This window comes from Crinia signifera, chromosome 7 (assembly GCF_055691185.1).
Source record: "Crinia signifera chromosome 7, ASM5569118v1, whole genome shotgun sequence".
Classification (NCBI taxonomy): domain Eukaryota; kingdom Metazoa; phylum Chordata; class Amphibia; order Anura; family Myobatrachidae; genus Crinia; species Crinia signifera.
The window spans coordinates 18,245,763-18,263,895 of record NC_139223.1 but is presented as its reverse complement, the minus strand read 5'-3'; the positions used below and the strand labels follow the sequence as shown (position 1 = coordinate 18,263,895).

The window sequence follows — 18,133 nt, the reverse complement described above, 5'->3', positions numbered from 1 at the left end:
CTGGTAGGAAATAAGGGAACATTTAGCAGTTATAGAGCACACAGGAACAGCGCTATAGGGGCTGACAGCCGGGGTCTCACTGGTAGGAAATAAGGGAACATTTAGCAGTTATAGAACACACAGGGACATCGCTATAGGGGCTGACAGCCGGAGTTTCACTGGTAGGAAATAAGGGAACATTTAGCAGTTATAGAACACACAGGGACAGCACTATCGGGGCTGACAGCCGGGGTCTGACTGGTAGGTAATAAGGGAACATTTAGCAGTTATAGAACACACAGGGACAGCGCTATAGGGGCTGACAGCCGGGGTCTGACTGGTAGGAAATAAGGGAACATTTAGCAGTTATAGAACACACAGGGACAGTGCTATAGGGGCTGACAGCCGGGGTCTGACTGGTAGGAAATAAGGGAACATTTAGCAGTTATAGAGCACACAGGGACAGCGCTATAGGGGCTGACAGCCGGGGTCTCACTGGCAGGAAATAAGGGAACATTTAGCAGTTATAGAACACAGAGGGACAGCGCTATAGGGGCTGACAGCCGGGGTCTGACTGGTAGGAAATAAGAGAACATTTAGCAGTTATAGAACACACAGGGACAGCACTATAGGGGCTGACAGCCGGGGTCTCACTAGTAGGAAATAAGGGAACATTTAGCAGTTATAGAACACACAGGGACAGCGCTATAGGGGCTGACAGCTGGGGTCTGACTGGTAGGAAATAATGGAACATTTAGCAGTTATAGAACACACAGGGACAGCGCTATAGGGGCTGACAGCTGGAGTCTCACTGGTATTAAATAAGGGAACATTTAGCAGTTATAGAGCACACAGGGACAGCACTATAGGGGCTGACACCCGGGGTCTGACTGGTAGGAAATAAGAGAACATTTAGCAGTTATAGAACACACAGCGACAGCACTATAGGGGCTGACAGCCGGGGTCTCGCTGGTAGGAAATAAGGGAACATTTAGCAGTTATAGAACACACAGGGACAGCACGATAGGGGCTGACAGCCGGGGTCTGACTGGTAGGAAATAAGGGAACATTTAGCAGTTATAGAACACACAGGGACAGCGCTATAGGGGCTGACAGCCGGGGTCTCACTGGTAGGAAATAAGAGAACATTTAGCAGTTATAGAACACACAGGGACAGCGCTATAGGGGCTGACATCCAGGGTCTCACTGGTAGGAAATAAGGGAACATTTAGCAGTTATAGAACACACTGACATCGCTATAGGGGCTGACAGCCGGGGTCTGACTGGTAGGAAATAAGGGAACATTTAGCAGTTATAGAACACACAGGGACAGCACTATAGGGGCTGACAGCCGGGGTCTGACTGGTAGGAAATAAGGGTACATTTAGCAGTTATAGAACACACAGGGACAGCGCTATAGGGGCTGACAGCCGGGGTCTCACTGGTAGGAAATAAGAGAACATTTAGCAGTTATAGAACACACAGGGACAGCGCTATAGGGGCTGACAGCCAGGGTCTCACTGGTAGGAAATAAGGGAACATTTAGCAGTTATAGACAACACAGGGACAGCGCTATAGGGGCTGACAGCCGGGGTCTCACTGGTAGGAAATAAGGGAACATTTAGCAGTTATAGAACACACAGGGACAGCACTATAGGGGCTGACAGCCGGGGTCTGACTGGTAGGAAATAAGGGAACATTTAGCAGTTATAGAACACACAGGGACACCGCTATAGGGGCTGACAGCCGGGGTCTGACTGGTAGGAAATAAGAGAACATTTAGCAGTTATAGAACACACAGGGACAGCGCTATAGGGGCTGACAGCCGGGGTCTTACTGGTAGGAAAAAAGGGAACATTTAGCAGTTATATAACACACAGGGACAGCGCTATAAGGGCTGACAGCCAGGGTCTCACTGGTAGGAAATACGGGAACATTTAGCAGTTATAGAACACACAGGGACAGCGCTATAGGGGCTGACAGCCGGGGTCTCACTGGTAGGAAATAAGGGAACATTTAGCAGTTATAGAACACACAGGGACAGCGCTATAGGGGCTGACAGCCGGGGACTGACTGGTAGAAAATAAGGGAACATTTAGCAGTTATAGAACACACATGGACGGCGCTATAGGGTCTGACAGCTGGGGTCTCACTGGTAGGAAATAAGGGAACATTTAGCAGTTATAGAACACACAGGGACAGCGCTATAGGGGCTGACAGTCGCGGTCACACTGGTAGGAAATAAGGGAACATTCAGTGGAGATGTAGCAAACTTTGTAAAGAGATAAAAGTAGGGAGCAAAAATATTTCATAAATGACTAAAAAAATAATCAGACATTGACTGGTTGCTATGGACAACTTTATCGCAGTCCAAGTTTTGAGAAATCTCTCCTTTAGCAGTGAAAGAACAGACAGGAGCTGGACACTTTAAGGTCATTATTATAGTAAATAAAATACACTTCACAGTTAAGCAGTAAAGTAATATTAAAAAATGATATTTTGTGGGTTTTTTTTAAACAAATTAAAAAAAACAAATGTAACCCTGGATCTGGTCTGTGTAAACTTGGCAGCCAAAAGAAGTTATTTGTCAGCTGAACTCGGAAGCAGAATTTGCTTATATGAATGGTAGTAATGGCGGCTGTTGTAGTGGTGCTTATGGAAAGTCCTGCCCAGTTTGGCCGATGGTCTATTGATTTGTACTTGTGTGTTCTGCCATGATTAGAAAACAAACTTCAAAATGGAATGTACACATGCATGTATCTCTATAGCTTACTGGATACTGGATTCCCAGATAAGAGCATGCATACCTATATGTACACTTACATATAATAAATCCCCATTTCATACGACTCTCCTTGGACCTCCCATCGCAGAGGAACCTGCAGGCGATCTCCATCCTCTTGTGCTTGGATAGCGTCGGTGTAAAGCTCAGTCTGCTGATAGCGCTGTGTAACCCGTCCTCCTGTGATTGGTCGGTTATCACAGTGTAAGGGCTGAGTAACTTCCCACTTTCTCCATCACTCTGTGTCTGACTGTCCCGGACTGTGACCACCTCTCCACCATCCTCTGTCACCATCCACGTCACCTCAATGTCTTTCCTGCAGTTGGTGGCCATACAACACATCGTCTCCTTGTCATCATCCGTCCACCTCTGTGTCTTGTGGATGGGACTCACCTGGAACTCCTGGAAATCTGTGGGAATAAGGTGATGTGAAAGTGTCTAATGAGCAAATAATCATTTGTAAATATTGTCTTTATTGGACCTAATTCTGGATCACAGGCAAAAGAGCGCACAGGAGCGTCTATTGGCGGGCAGCTGAAGGTGCGGGGCTGAGGCATCACCTTTAGTAATACTGATTGGTGCATTCTTCTATTTCACCATTGGTAGAACTAGTGTTCCTGCTAGGCTGCTTTAGCAGGGCGTCGTGCTTGCCCAATTTTTAAAGGCAAAATGCACCCTTCCCCTCTAGCAGCACCCTGCTAGAACAGCCCAGAGCCCATGTTGAAGCCCGCGCTTCCCCAGCAGTTACTTCATCCAGGCCTGGCCCGCCCCCTTTGGTGACGTGGTGGGCCGGCCCCCACCCCCTTTGGTGACGTGGTGGGCTGGCCCACTCACTTTGGTGACGTCGCAGCCCAGGCCTGCCCCCTTTGGTGACATCAGCATCAGGGGATGCCCACTTTGGTGATATCGCAGCCCAGGCCCGGTTAGCCCCTTTTTTTCTTCCCCCTGTTCCTATAAAAAACCCTAGGAGCCATCCACGGAATTTGTCCCAGAGATTGACACAATAAAAATACTATAGCACTGCATCATAAATATGATGGCCTGGAGATCAAATCCAGATGAAGGCACTATCTGTGTTTAGTTTGTGTGTTCTCTCCATGGAGGTAGGGAAGATGTAAACTTAACAATAAACCTGTGCCTCACACATCAGCGACTGACAGTATAATAGCATTGTTAGGCTGTGGTGGTGGTTTTTATTGTTCTATTATTACAATGGATTTTTATTAAATATACCAGGCATGTCCAAACTGTGGCCCTCCACCTGTTGTGGAACTAGACACCCCAGCATGCCTTGCCATAGTTTTAGCATTCTCTAATAGCAAAACTGTGGCAAGGCATGATGGGACTTGTAGTTTCACAACAGCTGGAGGGCCACAGTTTGGACATGCCTGAAATATACTCTTCCAATATGCCGTCTCCGTCTATGTATCGTGCATACATTATAGTTATCCTACCAATATTCCGTTATAAAACAGCAAATCCACCAGCTCACAAGGAGAGTAATGTTGCTGGTTAGAAAGTTTCAGATTCAATTGTACAGTAAATATTGATACATGTGCACTATACTGTACGTCCTTCACAGGCGGTCACCACTGATTGCTCATAATGAGAGTACAGAGAATGGACACCAAGGGGGTAGCCAGTTTAATGCGATAAATGGAAAGTTCTTCATGATTTTATAATGGTTCACCTATATTTTTTTCTACTAGGTATCCAATTAGATCTCCAGAAGTAAAAAAAAGTTAAAACTGTGTGAAAACACACAGGTTATGGGGTATGCCGCGGAAATGCGTCCAGTCTCTGCCCCATGCCCGTTGCAGAAGCCCCCCCCCTTCATAATAATACCCCTCAGTACACACAGCACAGCCATATTACAGTGCCATATACAGTATATGCCCCCCAATCTACCCATCAGTACACACAGCCCCCAAATGACACAGTATACATACAGAAGCCCCCTTTCACCACACTATCCCTCGGTACACACAGAGGGGCGGAAGTCTGGGAGGCAACAGAGTCACCAACCGCTGGGCTCCTGCTCCAAAGTGGGCACCTCTCCTCCACCATTTAATTGACTGATTCTATTAGTGAATTGATAGGGGCTATTGCATTCATGTGGCTCCCCCTCTAGTCCCTGCGCATACCCTTTTTATTATAAACATTCATTTTGCAAGTGTGACTCCGGTATTAGAACCCAGGACCTGTCACACTGGAGACTGACACCTTACTGATTGAGGTAGACATTCTCCATCTTGTCTATAGTATTAACCCTTTGCGCGCCAACGTTGCGGAGAGCTGTGCGAAACATCCGCTAAAAATGCCAGGGTCGCTCACAGGTTCTTTTTTTGCTGCAATGTTTAACAAAACGTCAATTATTTGACTTCAGGTCATTTGCCGGCAATAACTAAAGTGATTCATATTCCTCGACTTCGACCCCAGGAATTTTCAGCAGATATTTTGCACATTTCTCACAGAAAAGCTGGCACTTAAAGGGTTAATAAGGAATAAGAGCGTTGTAGAAATGAAACAACATTACACCCAAGTTCAGTATAAAACTAATATAAAGCAATGATCCATTATAGGTGAAAAGGTCATAGATACCTATATAATCATAATGCAGTCACTGCGAGGAGCACTGCTAAACACACTAAAGAAGAGTAGGTAGAGGGGCATATGAGATGGGCATACTCCCAACATTTGAATTGAGTCCAGAAAGGGGCGTGACCTCTGTAAAATAGGGCGTGGTTTACCCTCACTAGGGGTCATGCGCAGAGCAGCTGATTGACAGGGGGTCTCCCAACTGCCCCTCACTGCACGTGAGTGGGACAGTCCCACAAATATCGCGCCAGTTGGGCTGTATGACATGGGTAATATGTAGAAGTCATTCAGTATTCTTGGAATAACGTTTGTACTTAGGGAAGAATACCCAGGTTCCTGGTAGGTTGTATAACAAAGTCCATGCCTGCAGGGCCTTTTGGAGGAGTGGTCTAACTGCGGGAGGCATGGCTACTTCCTGCGATTAGGCCACACCCCCAACTTGTTTCAGGTGGGTGAAAAAAAACCTCTAAAGTCGAGGGGGGGGGAGTGTTATTGTCCCCCCCCCCCCCCCCAGCAGCAGCACACACAGAGTGTCTCACGCAGTCAGCACAGCACATGCTGTAAGTGTGTGCTGCTGCTGCCCAGGAGGGACTGAGGGGGATAGTATGGGGAGGGGGACGGACCAGGGCCCCTTCCATGCCCCTCCAGCAAGCCCAAGCCTAGGTAATTAGTACTCGCCCCCCCCACCCCCTCTCGGCGGCCCTGCATGCCTGGGTTCTCACTAATACATCAGTATAAGAAAATCATTTTGGTCACTTACATTTTTTCTTATAGACGAGGAACCACAATATTGCAGCGGCCGCACCAAGTGTTAGTAGCATGGTGAGAAATATGGCCGCCACCATGCTGCCTGCTCCGGAGGAGTCGTTCCCACCTGCCAATGAGAGTAGACTGTGAGTAGGAGAGAACACATGTGGCACATTGCAGGTCAGGGTGTAATATTCCCCAGGGACAGCTCTGCTTACTCCTCATGTCTCAGTCCATGTACATGGGACTATTGGCTACGGGAGCCAGGTAGAGCTCCACATTAACGCAGAACTTCCCTGCATTTCCTGACAATGCACCTGGGCAGCCATAGGGTCAGACACCTGCAGCTCTGCTTTGTGCCACGGTCGTGGGCAGAGGCTGCTGGGGACGGATCGACAGATAGGGCAGAGCCGGCCCTAGCCTAAATTATGCCCTAGGCAAGATTTTGACTGTTGCCCCCTAGCACCGCCACTAGTTCCGTCTCTGATCCTGCTCCCCTTTCCCAGCATCATCAACCCTCATCATTGCAGTCATCATTTTGGTGCTCCTACCCGCAATATTTTAAATAGAAACAGCGCACACATTCGGTGCACGGCCCAAACAGGGGTGTGTTCTTGCTGGGAAGGGGCATGGCCACACAATAGTACCCCCAATTCAAATTATGCCACACAGTAGTGCAACTTTATTCACATTATATCATGCGATGGTGTCCCTAATTCACGTTACATCACACAGTAGCACCACTTTACCTTATGTACATTACTCCTCATATTATTCACATTATACCCTTCGAAAAAAATCCTGAGAAAATATTGTATTTTAAGCACCTCCATGGCCACACTGCAACCCAGCATAAAACAGTGGGCCTTATTTTGGTTCATTCTTTCTGACAAAATCCTTCTTAGATGGGCAAAACCATGTCCACTGCAGGTGGGGCAGGTGTTACTTGTGCAGAGAGAATTAGATTTGGTTGGGGTTTTACTTCAAAGTGAGATCTATATTGCAGTGTAAAAATAAAGCAGTCAGTATTTTCCCTGCACAGAAACAAAATTACTCACCCAAATCTAATTCTCTCTGCACATGTTACATCTGCCCCCCTGCAGTGCACATGGTTTTTTCCATCTAAGAAGGATTTTGTCAGAAAGAATGAACCAAAATAAGGCCCTGTGTGTGCTGGATAGAGGAGAAGAGCTGCAGCTGCTGCTGTCACTTAAGGGGACGGGGCCCCCACTGGGCCCTTTCATCAGACTTTGGCCTGGGTAATTTGTACCCCCTACCCCATTCTCTAGGCACCCCTGATAATACCACACAGTAATGCCCCTTACACATGACACACATTATTAATGTCCTTATAACCATAATGCCCCTTACACATTATGCCAACCTTTATTAATGCCCTTCATACACATAATGACACAAATAATGGCCCTTACACATATGTCACACATTATTAATGCCCTTATACACATGACACACATTATGCCCCTTACACATGTCACACATTATTAATGCATTTATACATGACACACATAATGCCCCTTACACATATGCCGAACACTATTGCACAACCCACCCACCCGCAGACAGGACTCGCACAGCCGCTAACAGCCTCACTCACACACACAAAATAGGCATGCTGCATATCATTTTAATCAGCAGAAGCTGCTGATGCCCCTAGGCATTCCAAATGCCCTAGGCAATTGCCTAGTTGGCCTATGCCTAAGGCCGGCTCTGAGATAGGGAGAAAGTGGCCGATGCCATCTCCTGTACAACCATTAGAGCTTAAAAATAGGGTAAGATTACAGTTCCCATTAAGAAATATGGGGCCAAAGGTAATAGGGTGCGAGAATCAGTGAGAGATTTTGGGAGGGTTTTCCCATTTCTTTAAAGCAGCAATATTTCTCCCCAAATCACTCACACCCTATTACATTTGGCCCATGGGGGCTTGAATCTGCCACGTTCACTGTTGGTTACTGTGTGCTTTACTGTAGGCTACTGCTAAATAGCCCTTTAATGTATAAATGTGCACTTTCTGCAAGGAAAAGGAGCATAATACATACAGTATACTAAAGGTGTTATCTGTTTTATTATAACACTGTATTTGTTTTGTGCCTTACAAGTATTGGGTTAGAGTAGGGATTGGCCTGAACTTTGCCCCTTTTACGATATTATTTACAGTATGTGGCTTGCAGCTTCCTCTATTCCCCTCCTCACATCATGTCACTGCCCCTGTCACATGCAGCCCTGTCCTCACTGACACCTTACTCATCTCCTGAGATACTCTGTGCTGCTGGGGACCCTGCTCCTCTCACTATATAACTCTCAGTCTGTGGCTTCCTGCTGCCTCCATTCCCCTCCTCACATCATGTCACTGCCCCTGTCACATGCAGCCCTGTCCTCACTGACACCTCACTCATCTCCTGATATACTCTGTGCTGCTGGGACCGTGCTCCTCCCACTATTTAACTCTCAGTCTGAGGCTTCCAGCTGCCTCCATTCCCCTCCTCACATCATGTCACTGCCCCTGTCACATGCAGCCCTGTCCTCACTGACACCTCACTCATCTCCTGATATACTCTGTGCTGCTGGGACCGTGCTCCTCCCACTATATAACTTTGTCTGTGGCTTCCTGCTGCCCCCATTCCCCTCCTCACATTATGTCACTGCCCCTGTCACATGCAGCCCTGTCCTCACTGACACATAACTCATCTCCTGATATACTCTGTGCTGCTGGGGGACCCTGCTCCTCCCACTATAGAACTCTCAGTCTGCGGCTTCCTGCTGCCTCCATTCCCCTCCTCACATCATGTCACTGCCCCTGTCACATGCAGCCCTGTCCTCACTGACACATCCCTCATCTCCTGATATACTCTGTGCTGCTGGGGACCCTGCTCCTCCCACTATATAACTCTCAGTCTGTGGCTTCCTGCTGCCTCCATTCCCCTCCTCACATCATGTCACTGCCCCTGTCACATGCAGCCCTGTCCTCACTGACACATCACTCATCTCCTGATATACTCCGTGCTGCTGGGGACTCTGCTCCTCCCACTAAATAACTCTATCTGTGGCTTCCTGCTGCCCCCATTCCCCTCCTCACATTATGTCACTGCCCCTGTCACATGCAGCCCTGTCCTCACTGACACATAACTCATCTCCTGATATACTCTGTGCTGCTGAGGACCCTGCTCCTCCCACTATATAACTCTCAATCTGTGGCTTCCTGCTGCCTCCATTCCCCTCCTCACATCATGTCACTGCCCCTGTCACATGCAGCCATGTCCTCACAGACATATCACTCATCTCCTGATATACTCTGTGCTGCTGGGGACCCTGCTCCTCCCACTATATAACTCTCAGTCTGTGGCTTCCTGCTGCCTCCATTCCCCTCCTCACATCATGTCACTGCCCCTGTCACATGCAGCCCTGTCCTCACTGACACATCACTCATCTCCTGATATACTCCGTGCTGCTGGGGACTCTGCTCCTCCCACTATATAACTCTCAGCCTGTGGCTTCCTGCTGCCCCCATTCCCCTCCTCACATCATGTCACTGCCCCTGTCACATGCAGCCCTGTCCTCACTGACACATCACTCATCTCCTGATATACTCTGTGCTGCTGGGACCGTGCTCCTCCCACTATATAACTCTCAGTCTGAGGCTTCCAGCTGCCTCCATTCCCCTCCTCACATCATGTCACTGCCCCTGTCACATGCAGCCATGTCCTCACAGACATATCACTCATCTCCTGATATACTCTGTGCTGCTGGGACCGTGCTCCTCCCACTATTTAACTCTCAGTCTGAGGCTTCCTGCTGCCTCCATTCCCCTCCTCACGTCATGTCACTGCCCCTGTCACATGCAGCCCTGTCCTCACTGACACATCACTCATCTCCTGATATACTCCGTGCTGCTGGGGACTCTGCTCCTCCCACTATATAACTCTCAGCCTGTGGCTTCCTGCTGCCCCCATTCCCCTCCTCACATCATGTCACTGCCCCTGTCACATGCAGCCCTGTCCTCACTGACACATCACTCATCTCCTGATATACTCTGTGCTGCTGGGACCGTGCTCCTCCCACTATATAACTCTCAGTCTGAGGCTTCCAGCTGCCTCCATTCCCCTCCTCACATCATGTCACTGCCCCTGTCACATGCAGCCATGTCCTCACAGACATATCACTCATCTCCTGATATACTCTGTGCTGCTGGGGACCCTGCTCCTCCCACTATATAACTCTCAGTCTGTGGCTTCCTGCTGCCTCCATTCCTCTCCTCACATCATGTCACTGCCCCTGTCACATGCAGCCATGTCCTCACTGACATATCACTCATCTCCTGATATACTCTGTGCTGCTGGGGACCCTGCTTCTCCCACTATATAACTCGCAATCTGTGGCTTGCAGCTTCCTCTATTCCCCCCTCACATCATGTCACTGCCCCTGTCACATGCAGCCCTGTCCTCACTGACACATCCCCCATCTCCTGATATACTCTGTGCTGCTGGGGACCCTGCTCCTCCCACTATATAACACTAAGTCTGTGGCTTCCTGCTGCCCCCATTCCCCTCCTCACATCATGTCACTGCCCCTGTCACATGCAGCCCTGTCCTCACTGACACATCACTAATCTCCTGATATACTCTGTGCTGCTGGGGACCCTTCTCCTCCCACTATATAACTCTCAGTCTGTGGCTTCCTGCTGCCTCCATTCCCCTCCTCACATCATGTCACTGCTCCTGTCACATGCAGCCCTGCCCTCACTGACACATCACTCATCTCCTGATATACTCTGTGCTGCTGGGTGATCTGCTCCTCCCACTATATAACTCTCAGTCTGTGGCTTCCTGCTGCCTCCATTTCCCTCCTCACATCATGTTACTGCCCCTGTCACATGCAGCCCTGTCCTCACTGACACATCACTCCTCTCCTGATATACTCTGTGCTGCTGGGGGCCCTGCTCCTCCCACTATATAACTCTCAGTCTGGCTTCCTGCTGCCTCCATTCCCCTCATCACATCATATCACTGCTCCTGTCACATGCAGCCCTGCCCTCACTGACACATCACTCATCTCCTGATATACTCTGTGCTGCTGGGTGATCTGCTCCTCCCACTATATAACTCTCAGTCTGTGGCTTCCTGCTGCCTCCATTTCCCTCCTCACATCATGTTACTGCCCCTGTCACATGCAGCCCTGTCCTCACTGACACATCACTCCTCTCCTGATATACTCTGTGCTGCTGGGGGCCCTGCTCCTCCCACTATATAACTCTCAGTCTGGCTTCCTGCTGCCTCCATTCCCCTCATCACATCATATCACTGCCCCTGTCACATGCAGCCCTGTCCTCACTGACACATCACTCCTCTCCTGATATACTCTGTGCTGCTGGGGGCCCTGCTCCTCCCACTATATAACTCTCAGTCTGGCTTCCTGCTGCCTCCATTCCCCTCATCACATCATATCACTGCCCCTGTCACATGCAGCCCTGTCCTCACTGACACATCACTCATCTCCTGATATACTCTGTGCTGCTGGGGACCCTTCTCCTCCCACTATATAACACTCAGTCTGTGGCTTCCTGCTGCCTCCATTCCCCTCCTTACATCATGTCACTGCCCCTGTCACATGCCGCCCTGTCCTCACTGACACATCAATCCTCTCCTGATATACTCTGTGCTCCTGTGGACCCTGCTCCTCCCACTATATAACTCTCAGTCTGGCTTCCTGCTGCCTCCATTCCCCTCATCACATCATATCACTGCCCCTGTCACATGCAGCTCTTTGACATGAAAACATAGGACAATGCTTTCCACAATGTCAGCAAACACATCTCCTAAAATACTGTATGATACTTTGAAAAGTTAAATGGCTAAAAGTTCACATGGGTGAAAAATTATGAATGAGATTGAATAGTAGGACAGACGTCCCCTGTGAAATGATGGTTGTAAAGGGAATGGGAAGGTAGACCAGTGCACAGGTAGATACGAATGGAGTATCAGTAATGTATTCTTGAGTCCACAAGTGTAAAAGATAAGAGAGTGATGTTCTCTTAAATAATTTAGAGTAGTGGAGGTGCGCCCTAGAGAGTAAAATAGAGTGAAAAGGGAGAGGAAAAGACTCTTTTTTGTTGGGGCACTCTTGATTGGAGATTAATTTCAGTAATCTCAATTATGACAATTTATAGGACAGTTTAAATGTAATTTGTCACAGATTTTCCAGAAGATTCTATCTCAGACCGTGGTTCCATTCGCTGGCTAAAAATAGTGAGCAGGGGACGGCAAGTTACCACAACTGTGAGTACTCCCATATATGTGACTCATCCGAATTATAAAACGTGCCACATTCCGAATTGTTTGGTGTGTTAAACCCTACAGGTATATGTGTGTCTAGTATTTATTTTAGAAAATTCTTTAATAAAGGTTAATTTTTAAACACGTTATTGACAATTTCTACACCTCCTCTCCTTTTTACTTGTCTTACTAGAATCAATTGTTATATTAGGGGTGTCTCCTGAATATCCCTGTTTGGCTTTTTCCTTATTTACCACCCATATGTCCTATAAATTGTCATCATTGAGATTACTGAAATTAATCTCTAATCAAGAGTGCCCCAACAAAAAATAGAGTCTTTTCTTCTCCCTTTTGTCCCCTGGGAATTGTATACAGATAAATATCTGTTGAAAACATAACTGGAATTTTTTCATATATTAAAGTTACCCATAACAACAGCCAGGAGGAGAGAACAACATATGCAACTTACTGCACTACCTCGAATATCCTACAGTATTTGAAGAGGCTGCCCATCTTGGCCACTAATACTTACAGTATATACAGTAGTACTATGAGGCAATTCGATCAAATGCAGAAGCCAACAGCACAGGTTCTGGCAGTTGGGGGGGATAGTGCTACAGGCACAGGGACCAATATAAACATGTCCCCTAGCTGTGGCACTATACCTGGCTAGTGGTGACCAATGCGGATTTAAAAATACAGGGGACCCCCAGTCTTTTTTGCTCCATATTTTTGTTGGTTCTTTAAATACAGGGAGTCCTCCCACATTTCCCCCCTGTATTTTTTGAACCAGGGCCAAGAGCCCGGGGCTGGTTTTGCTTAGGTGGGGGGGCTACCCTAACTTTTTTTTTCTTTTTTTAAAAACTTTCTACACATTTACGCTCAGCAGTACTGCACGGATCTCACAGAGGAGAATGTTTGATCCGAGAGATTTATGCCTGTTGTGATTTTACACCCATGATCAAAATCACAGTCCTTGGTAAATATCTGCATTATATGCAGGGGATGCTCCAAGGAAGGTAGGGGGGGGGGGTGTCTGCAGTTAAAAATTCAGATAGGGGCAGCCCATCAACTGTCACCAAGTGCCAATCCAAACTAACTTACTGGCAGTTGGTGTTGCTCCCCTTTTTGAATGTTGGACTGTGCTGCAGCTCCTCCTCTGGATCCGCCACTGGTTGTATGTTTTTAGAGAAAAGTGCTTGCGAGTTTCGCTGATGATGTTTTTGTGCAATAAATCTCAAAGATCAGACTGAAACATTAGTGCATTGCCTCTGGAACAACACCATAAGATTAACCTACCCCATAGAAAGGTGACAGATTACTTTCTTCTATACACAACCTTAAATTGATTTTTAAGGAGCCAGGTCAAGTGCAACGCAATTTTAGGGAACATGCAGGATGCCAGCCGAACTCTTTTTTTTTTAAAGGGGCAATCATTTACAAGGCAATACCTTGACTTATAAATGATTGCCCCTTTAAAAAAAAAACATCCAATTTTTGTACAGCATCCAGCACAGCCATCGAACTTGAACCTCATTACCTCCCACCCATGGTACTCCAGGATGATGAAATGAAATAACTCTGACAAATTATTTAAATACATAGCTGGGAGCTGGTGAGAAAACATCCTCTATTTTGGAGAGGGCATGTAAAAGAATGAATGCCAAGGTAAAAAAATAACAATCAACTATATTATTACAGAGTTGCATAAGAGAGGAGCCCATTGCGGTCCCACTTTTGGTGAAACTTATTGTGCTATTTATCTAAACTAACAATAACTAACTCTCAGCTGTGTCAGATGAATGGTTGATTGTGTTACATACATTTACATTTATCAGTAATGATTTAAAAAATGAGCATTACTTACTATCCACTCTTGCATTCACAGCCTGTGTCTCAATAAGACGATATTGTAGAGTCTCATGCTCCACCGAACAGGAGATATTTTTTCTTCCTTTCAACTGATTTCCATTGATCCGGTAACATTGGCAATTATCATAACTGCCATCTGCATTCCTCCTGGATGGCCCAGCCTCTTTCCCATCCAGCAGCCAGCTGAGTTTCACTGTTTCAGGGTCAAAACCCAGAGCTTCACACACAAATGTCTTTTCATCGTCATTGTGAAAAGAGCTGAGTTTAACTGTAGGTGCCACTAGACCGGGATAAGAAGTCACTTTTCAATAATTTTCCAGCTGAAAATATATATATATTGTATTGTAAAGTGCAACGGAATTTGCTGCACTATAAAAGAAATAGAAATAAATATATAATATATATCCTGTAAAGAGAGAGAGAGAGAGAGAGAGAGAGAGAGAGAGAGAGAGAGAGAGAGAGAGAGAGAGAGAGAAGGCAGCATTCACAGATTTTCAATCCAACATGTTTCGGGCTTGTGTCTGTCCTCGGGAATCGGCGCTGAGGACGGGCACAAGCCCAAAACATGTTTGATTGATCTTTTATCAATAAAAGTTTGCACAAGTTTTTTCATATGAATTCTGTGACTGCCACCTTATATACACATCTCTACAAAGAGCTGCAAAATCCTATTTGGAAGGCATTGGGTCAGAAATTCCTCATTCAGCCGAGGAGTGCCAGACACCATACATATATATATATATACATATATATATATATATATACATATATATATATATATATATATATATATATATATATATATATATATACACACACACACATACACACACATAGATATATACATATACACAATGTGTGCGCAGTGGACATCAGCGCACACTCCCCGATGGTTCCTACAGCAAGGGAGATAAGATAGACTTACAAGAGGAGATCCACCTGCCGGAAATGGGGGTAGGTATGGGAGCAGAAGGCACTACAGGTGGCAACAGAGCTGTGGGGGTGGGATCTGGGCCAGACACAGGAATGGTTGAGAACCGGGGAGGAAGAGCTGAGATATCCCAACATATGACAGGTCCAATAAGCTAAAATATAAATATGATATGTAAAAACAACATTAAACTGCACTCACTTCCGTACTCCACTTTCAGATCATCTTGGACAGGCTCGCGGAGAGACTCGTGTTCCACCTGACAGACTATAACAGTATTGTCAGGAGTCTCAGTGGAACTAATGGACACTGAGCTGTTTACATTGTAGGTTCCATCTGCATTCTCCTGATATTTTTCCATTACTGATCCTGTCAGAGTCCGGCTGTTCAAGAGCCAGGTCACGTTAACATCTCTAGGGTAGAAATCCATGATCGAGCACTGCAATCTGGTGGTATTATTTTTAAGCAGAGTCCTCTTATGTATCTTTACCACCGGAGCAGCTGGAATTATACACAAAATGATGAAAAATAAGAGGACGAGTCAAACTAGGTGGGCTGTCTTCCCAGTCACTGCTGTACGGTCTGACTGTGTGATGTTATTTCATTTGTGACAGCAGTGCAATTTGCACAAAAGGGGATCACTGCGCAGTGATTCACGGATTTTGATTTGGTGAGGGTGAGTCTGGAGAAATTATTTTGTTGCAGAGAAGTGTGTATGAATGTATGAAGTTTACACAAGTGTCAGCCATGAAGAAGGAGCCAGATGCCCGGAAATGTCTACAACTAATCAGAACATTGAGCGTGCGTGTGAACTGGTTTTGTTGGATAGAAGAGTGACTGTGGATTATGTTGTAAATCATTTACAAATCAGCCATGGCTCCGCTTATGGTATAATAATAGGGGAAAACAGTGGCACATTCGTGGCTCACGGCTCAGCCTAAAACATTGTTTAATAAGGGAATACAAAGGCTTGCTGATGAATGGATGAAGTGCATTGGAAAACTGGGAGGTTATGTCGCTGAACAATGTATTGGTTATTTCTGAAATCTGATGAAATTAAATTCTACAGCCGGAGTGCGGATAATTTTTGACTCACCCTCATATTACTATATAATGGACAATGCACGCATAAACCGCTGTAAATAATATATGCATAAACAGAAAGTTATGATACAGCGTATTTTGCGAGCTAGAATGTAATTATGTCTAATAGGTAATTTATGATGTCACTGTTTTATCACCAGAGAGTGTAATTTGTCCAAATCTGAGAGCTCTGATGTCATTCTTTATAATCTGAATGTTCTGATGCTATTGTTTGTAATTGAAGGGTGTTGATGTCAGTGTTTGTACAGTATATCGGGGGATATTCTGGTTGATTCGCAAGGCTGCGAATTCGCAAGTTCCTACGGTAAGCTCCTGTCTGGGTTAGGAAAGATCCACCATTCTGACATTATAATCAGAGAGCTCTGATGTCACTGCCTATGATCTGTGAGTGTTGATGATATTCTTTAGTGTTGCGTAAATAGATAATTAGAAGTTATTAATTCACCTTGAGCCTTTAGTACGATCTCCTTCTCCTGTCTGTCCGGGCTGTAAATGACTATACACTTGTACGTCCCCTGGTCAGAGATGGTCAAATTGTGAATGGACAGCGAGGCGTTGCCGCGCGTGACCTCCTGCTCATCCAAGGACACTCTGGCACCAGGAAGCATGCCTTTGTTGTCATACTTCAGCAGCATCTGGTCTCCATGGTACCACAAGATGGCGAGAAATGTAAGCTGCAGGGTGGACTTGTCTACAGTGAAGGTGCATGGGAGGAGAGCAGGTGATCCAATCAAAGCCGTGTGAGAAGATGGGACCACCACCACCACAGTCGCACCTGCACACACACACACAAAAATAAAATAAAAAAAATTTGAACTAAAATAAAAAACAAAGTTTCAAATTCTGCGTTTCTGTTCTTAGATAGTTCTATAGTATCCCAGTTACTAATGCAAAGCTCACAAATGAATTGGAAAATGGAAATCCGTTGACTTCAGTATCATTCTTATATCATAGGGCTGAGGCAGTTTAACTCTTCAGTGGTGTTTTTTTTTTAGGGAGCGTTCCTCACTGGGCGAGTTTTTATGGGGAGTGCTCCCTAAAAAAACCCTGCCACTGCCTCCCTGGGTCGGGGCAGCACCGCTAAACTGTCAATCAGCCGCTGCCCGGCCCTGCGCCCCTGTGCCCCGTCCCTGCCCCCCGCAGCCAGCTTGTCATAAGCCGGTGCCGGAAAGTTCAATAGAAAGGCTGGAGGGGAGGGGGGGAGGAGGAGGTGCGGTGGAGGGGAGGGGGGGAGGAGGAGGTGCGGTGGAGGGGAGGGGGGAGGAGGAGGTGCGGTGGAGGGGAGGGGGGGAGGAGGAGGTGCGGTGGAGGGGAGGAAGGCAGCAGCGCTGAAGCTGCCTGAGTTCATGCTGCCCGGCTGTAAACAGTGGCAATCCCGAGAATTTTCTGGGCTTGCCAGACTGGGCACTGAGGCACAGCCCGGAAAATTATCGGGATTGCCAATGAAGGGGTTAATAAGATTCCATAATAATGGTTTTGGATCCCTGGTCTACCGCCATTCTCAGATGGCGACAGCCCATTGTAGCATATGGCTCAGGGATCGCACTGCTGCCGGGGGTTCTGCTGCTGGGGAATGCGCAGAACCCCCGGCTTCCAGCTGAGCGCATCGCAGGGATGGGCTCCTTTCGAAGCCCTATCCCCTTAAGCTTGATACATCCAGCCTGTGTGATCGCATTTTACAATGCGATCCTGTGCAGTGATATTCCGCCCAGATCGCATTATAAATGCGATCATGGTAAATGGGCCCCAAAATCTTTACACAAAGTGCTACAATGTAACAGCTGCAGCCATTATCAAATACCTGTTGCATTGTGCTCCGTGTATGGGTTT

General features: G+C 46.7%; 1 protein-coding gene across 1 annotated transcript in view; it reads right to left on the bottom strand.

Moving 5' to 3' along the window:
* The window catches only part of LOC146019888 (uncharacterized), a 66,807-nt gene that overhangs the window by 17,525 nt on the left and 31,149 nt on the right, over window positions 1–18,133 (bottom strand). Inside the window, exons 3-7 of the mRNA XM_083152522.1 lie at window positions 16,749–17,078; window positions 15,401–15,700; window positions 14,264–14,548; window positions 6,120–6,233; window positions 2,803–3,171 (exon numbers count right to left, since the gene is read on the bottom strand). Coding sequence (XP_083008648.1) covers window positions 2,803–3,171; window positions 6,120–6,233; window positions 14,264–14,548; window positions 15,401–15,700; window positions 16,749–17,078 — 1,398 coding nt within the window. The remainder of the gene's footprint in view (window positions 1–2,802; window positions 3,172–6,119; window positions 6,234–14,263; window positions 14,549–15,400; window positions 15,701–16,748; window positions 17,079–18,133) is intronic.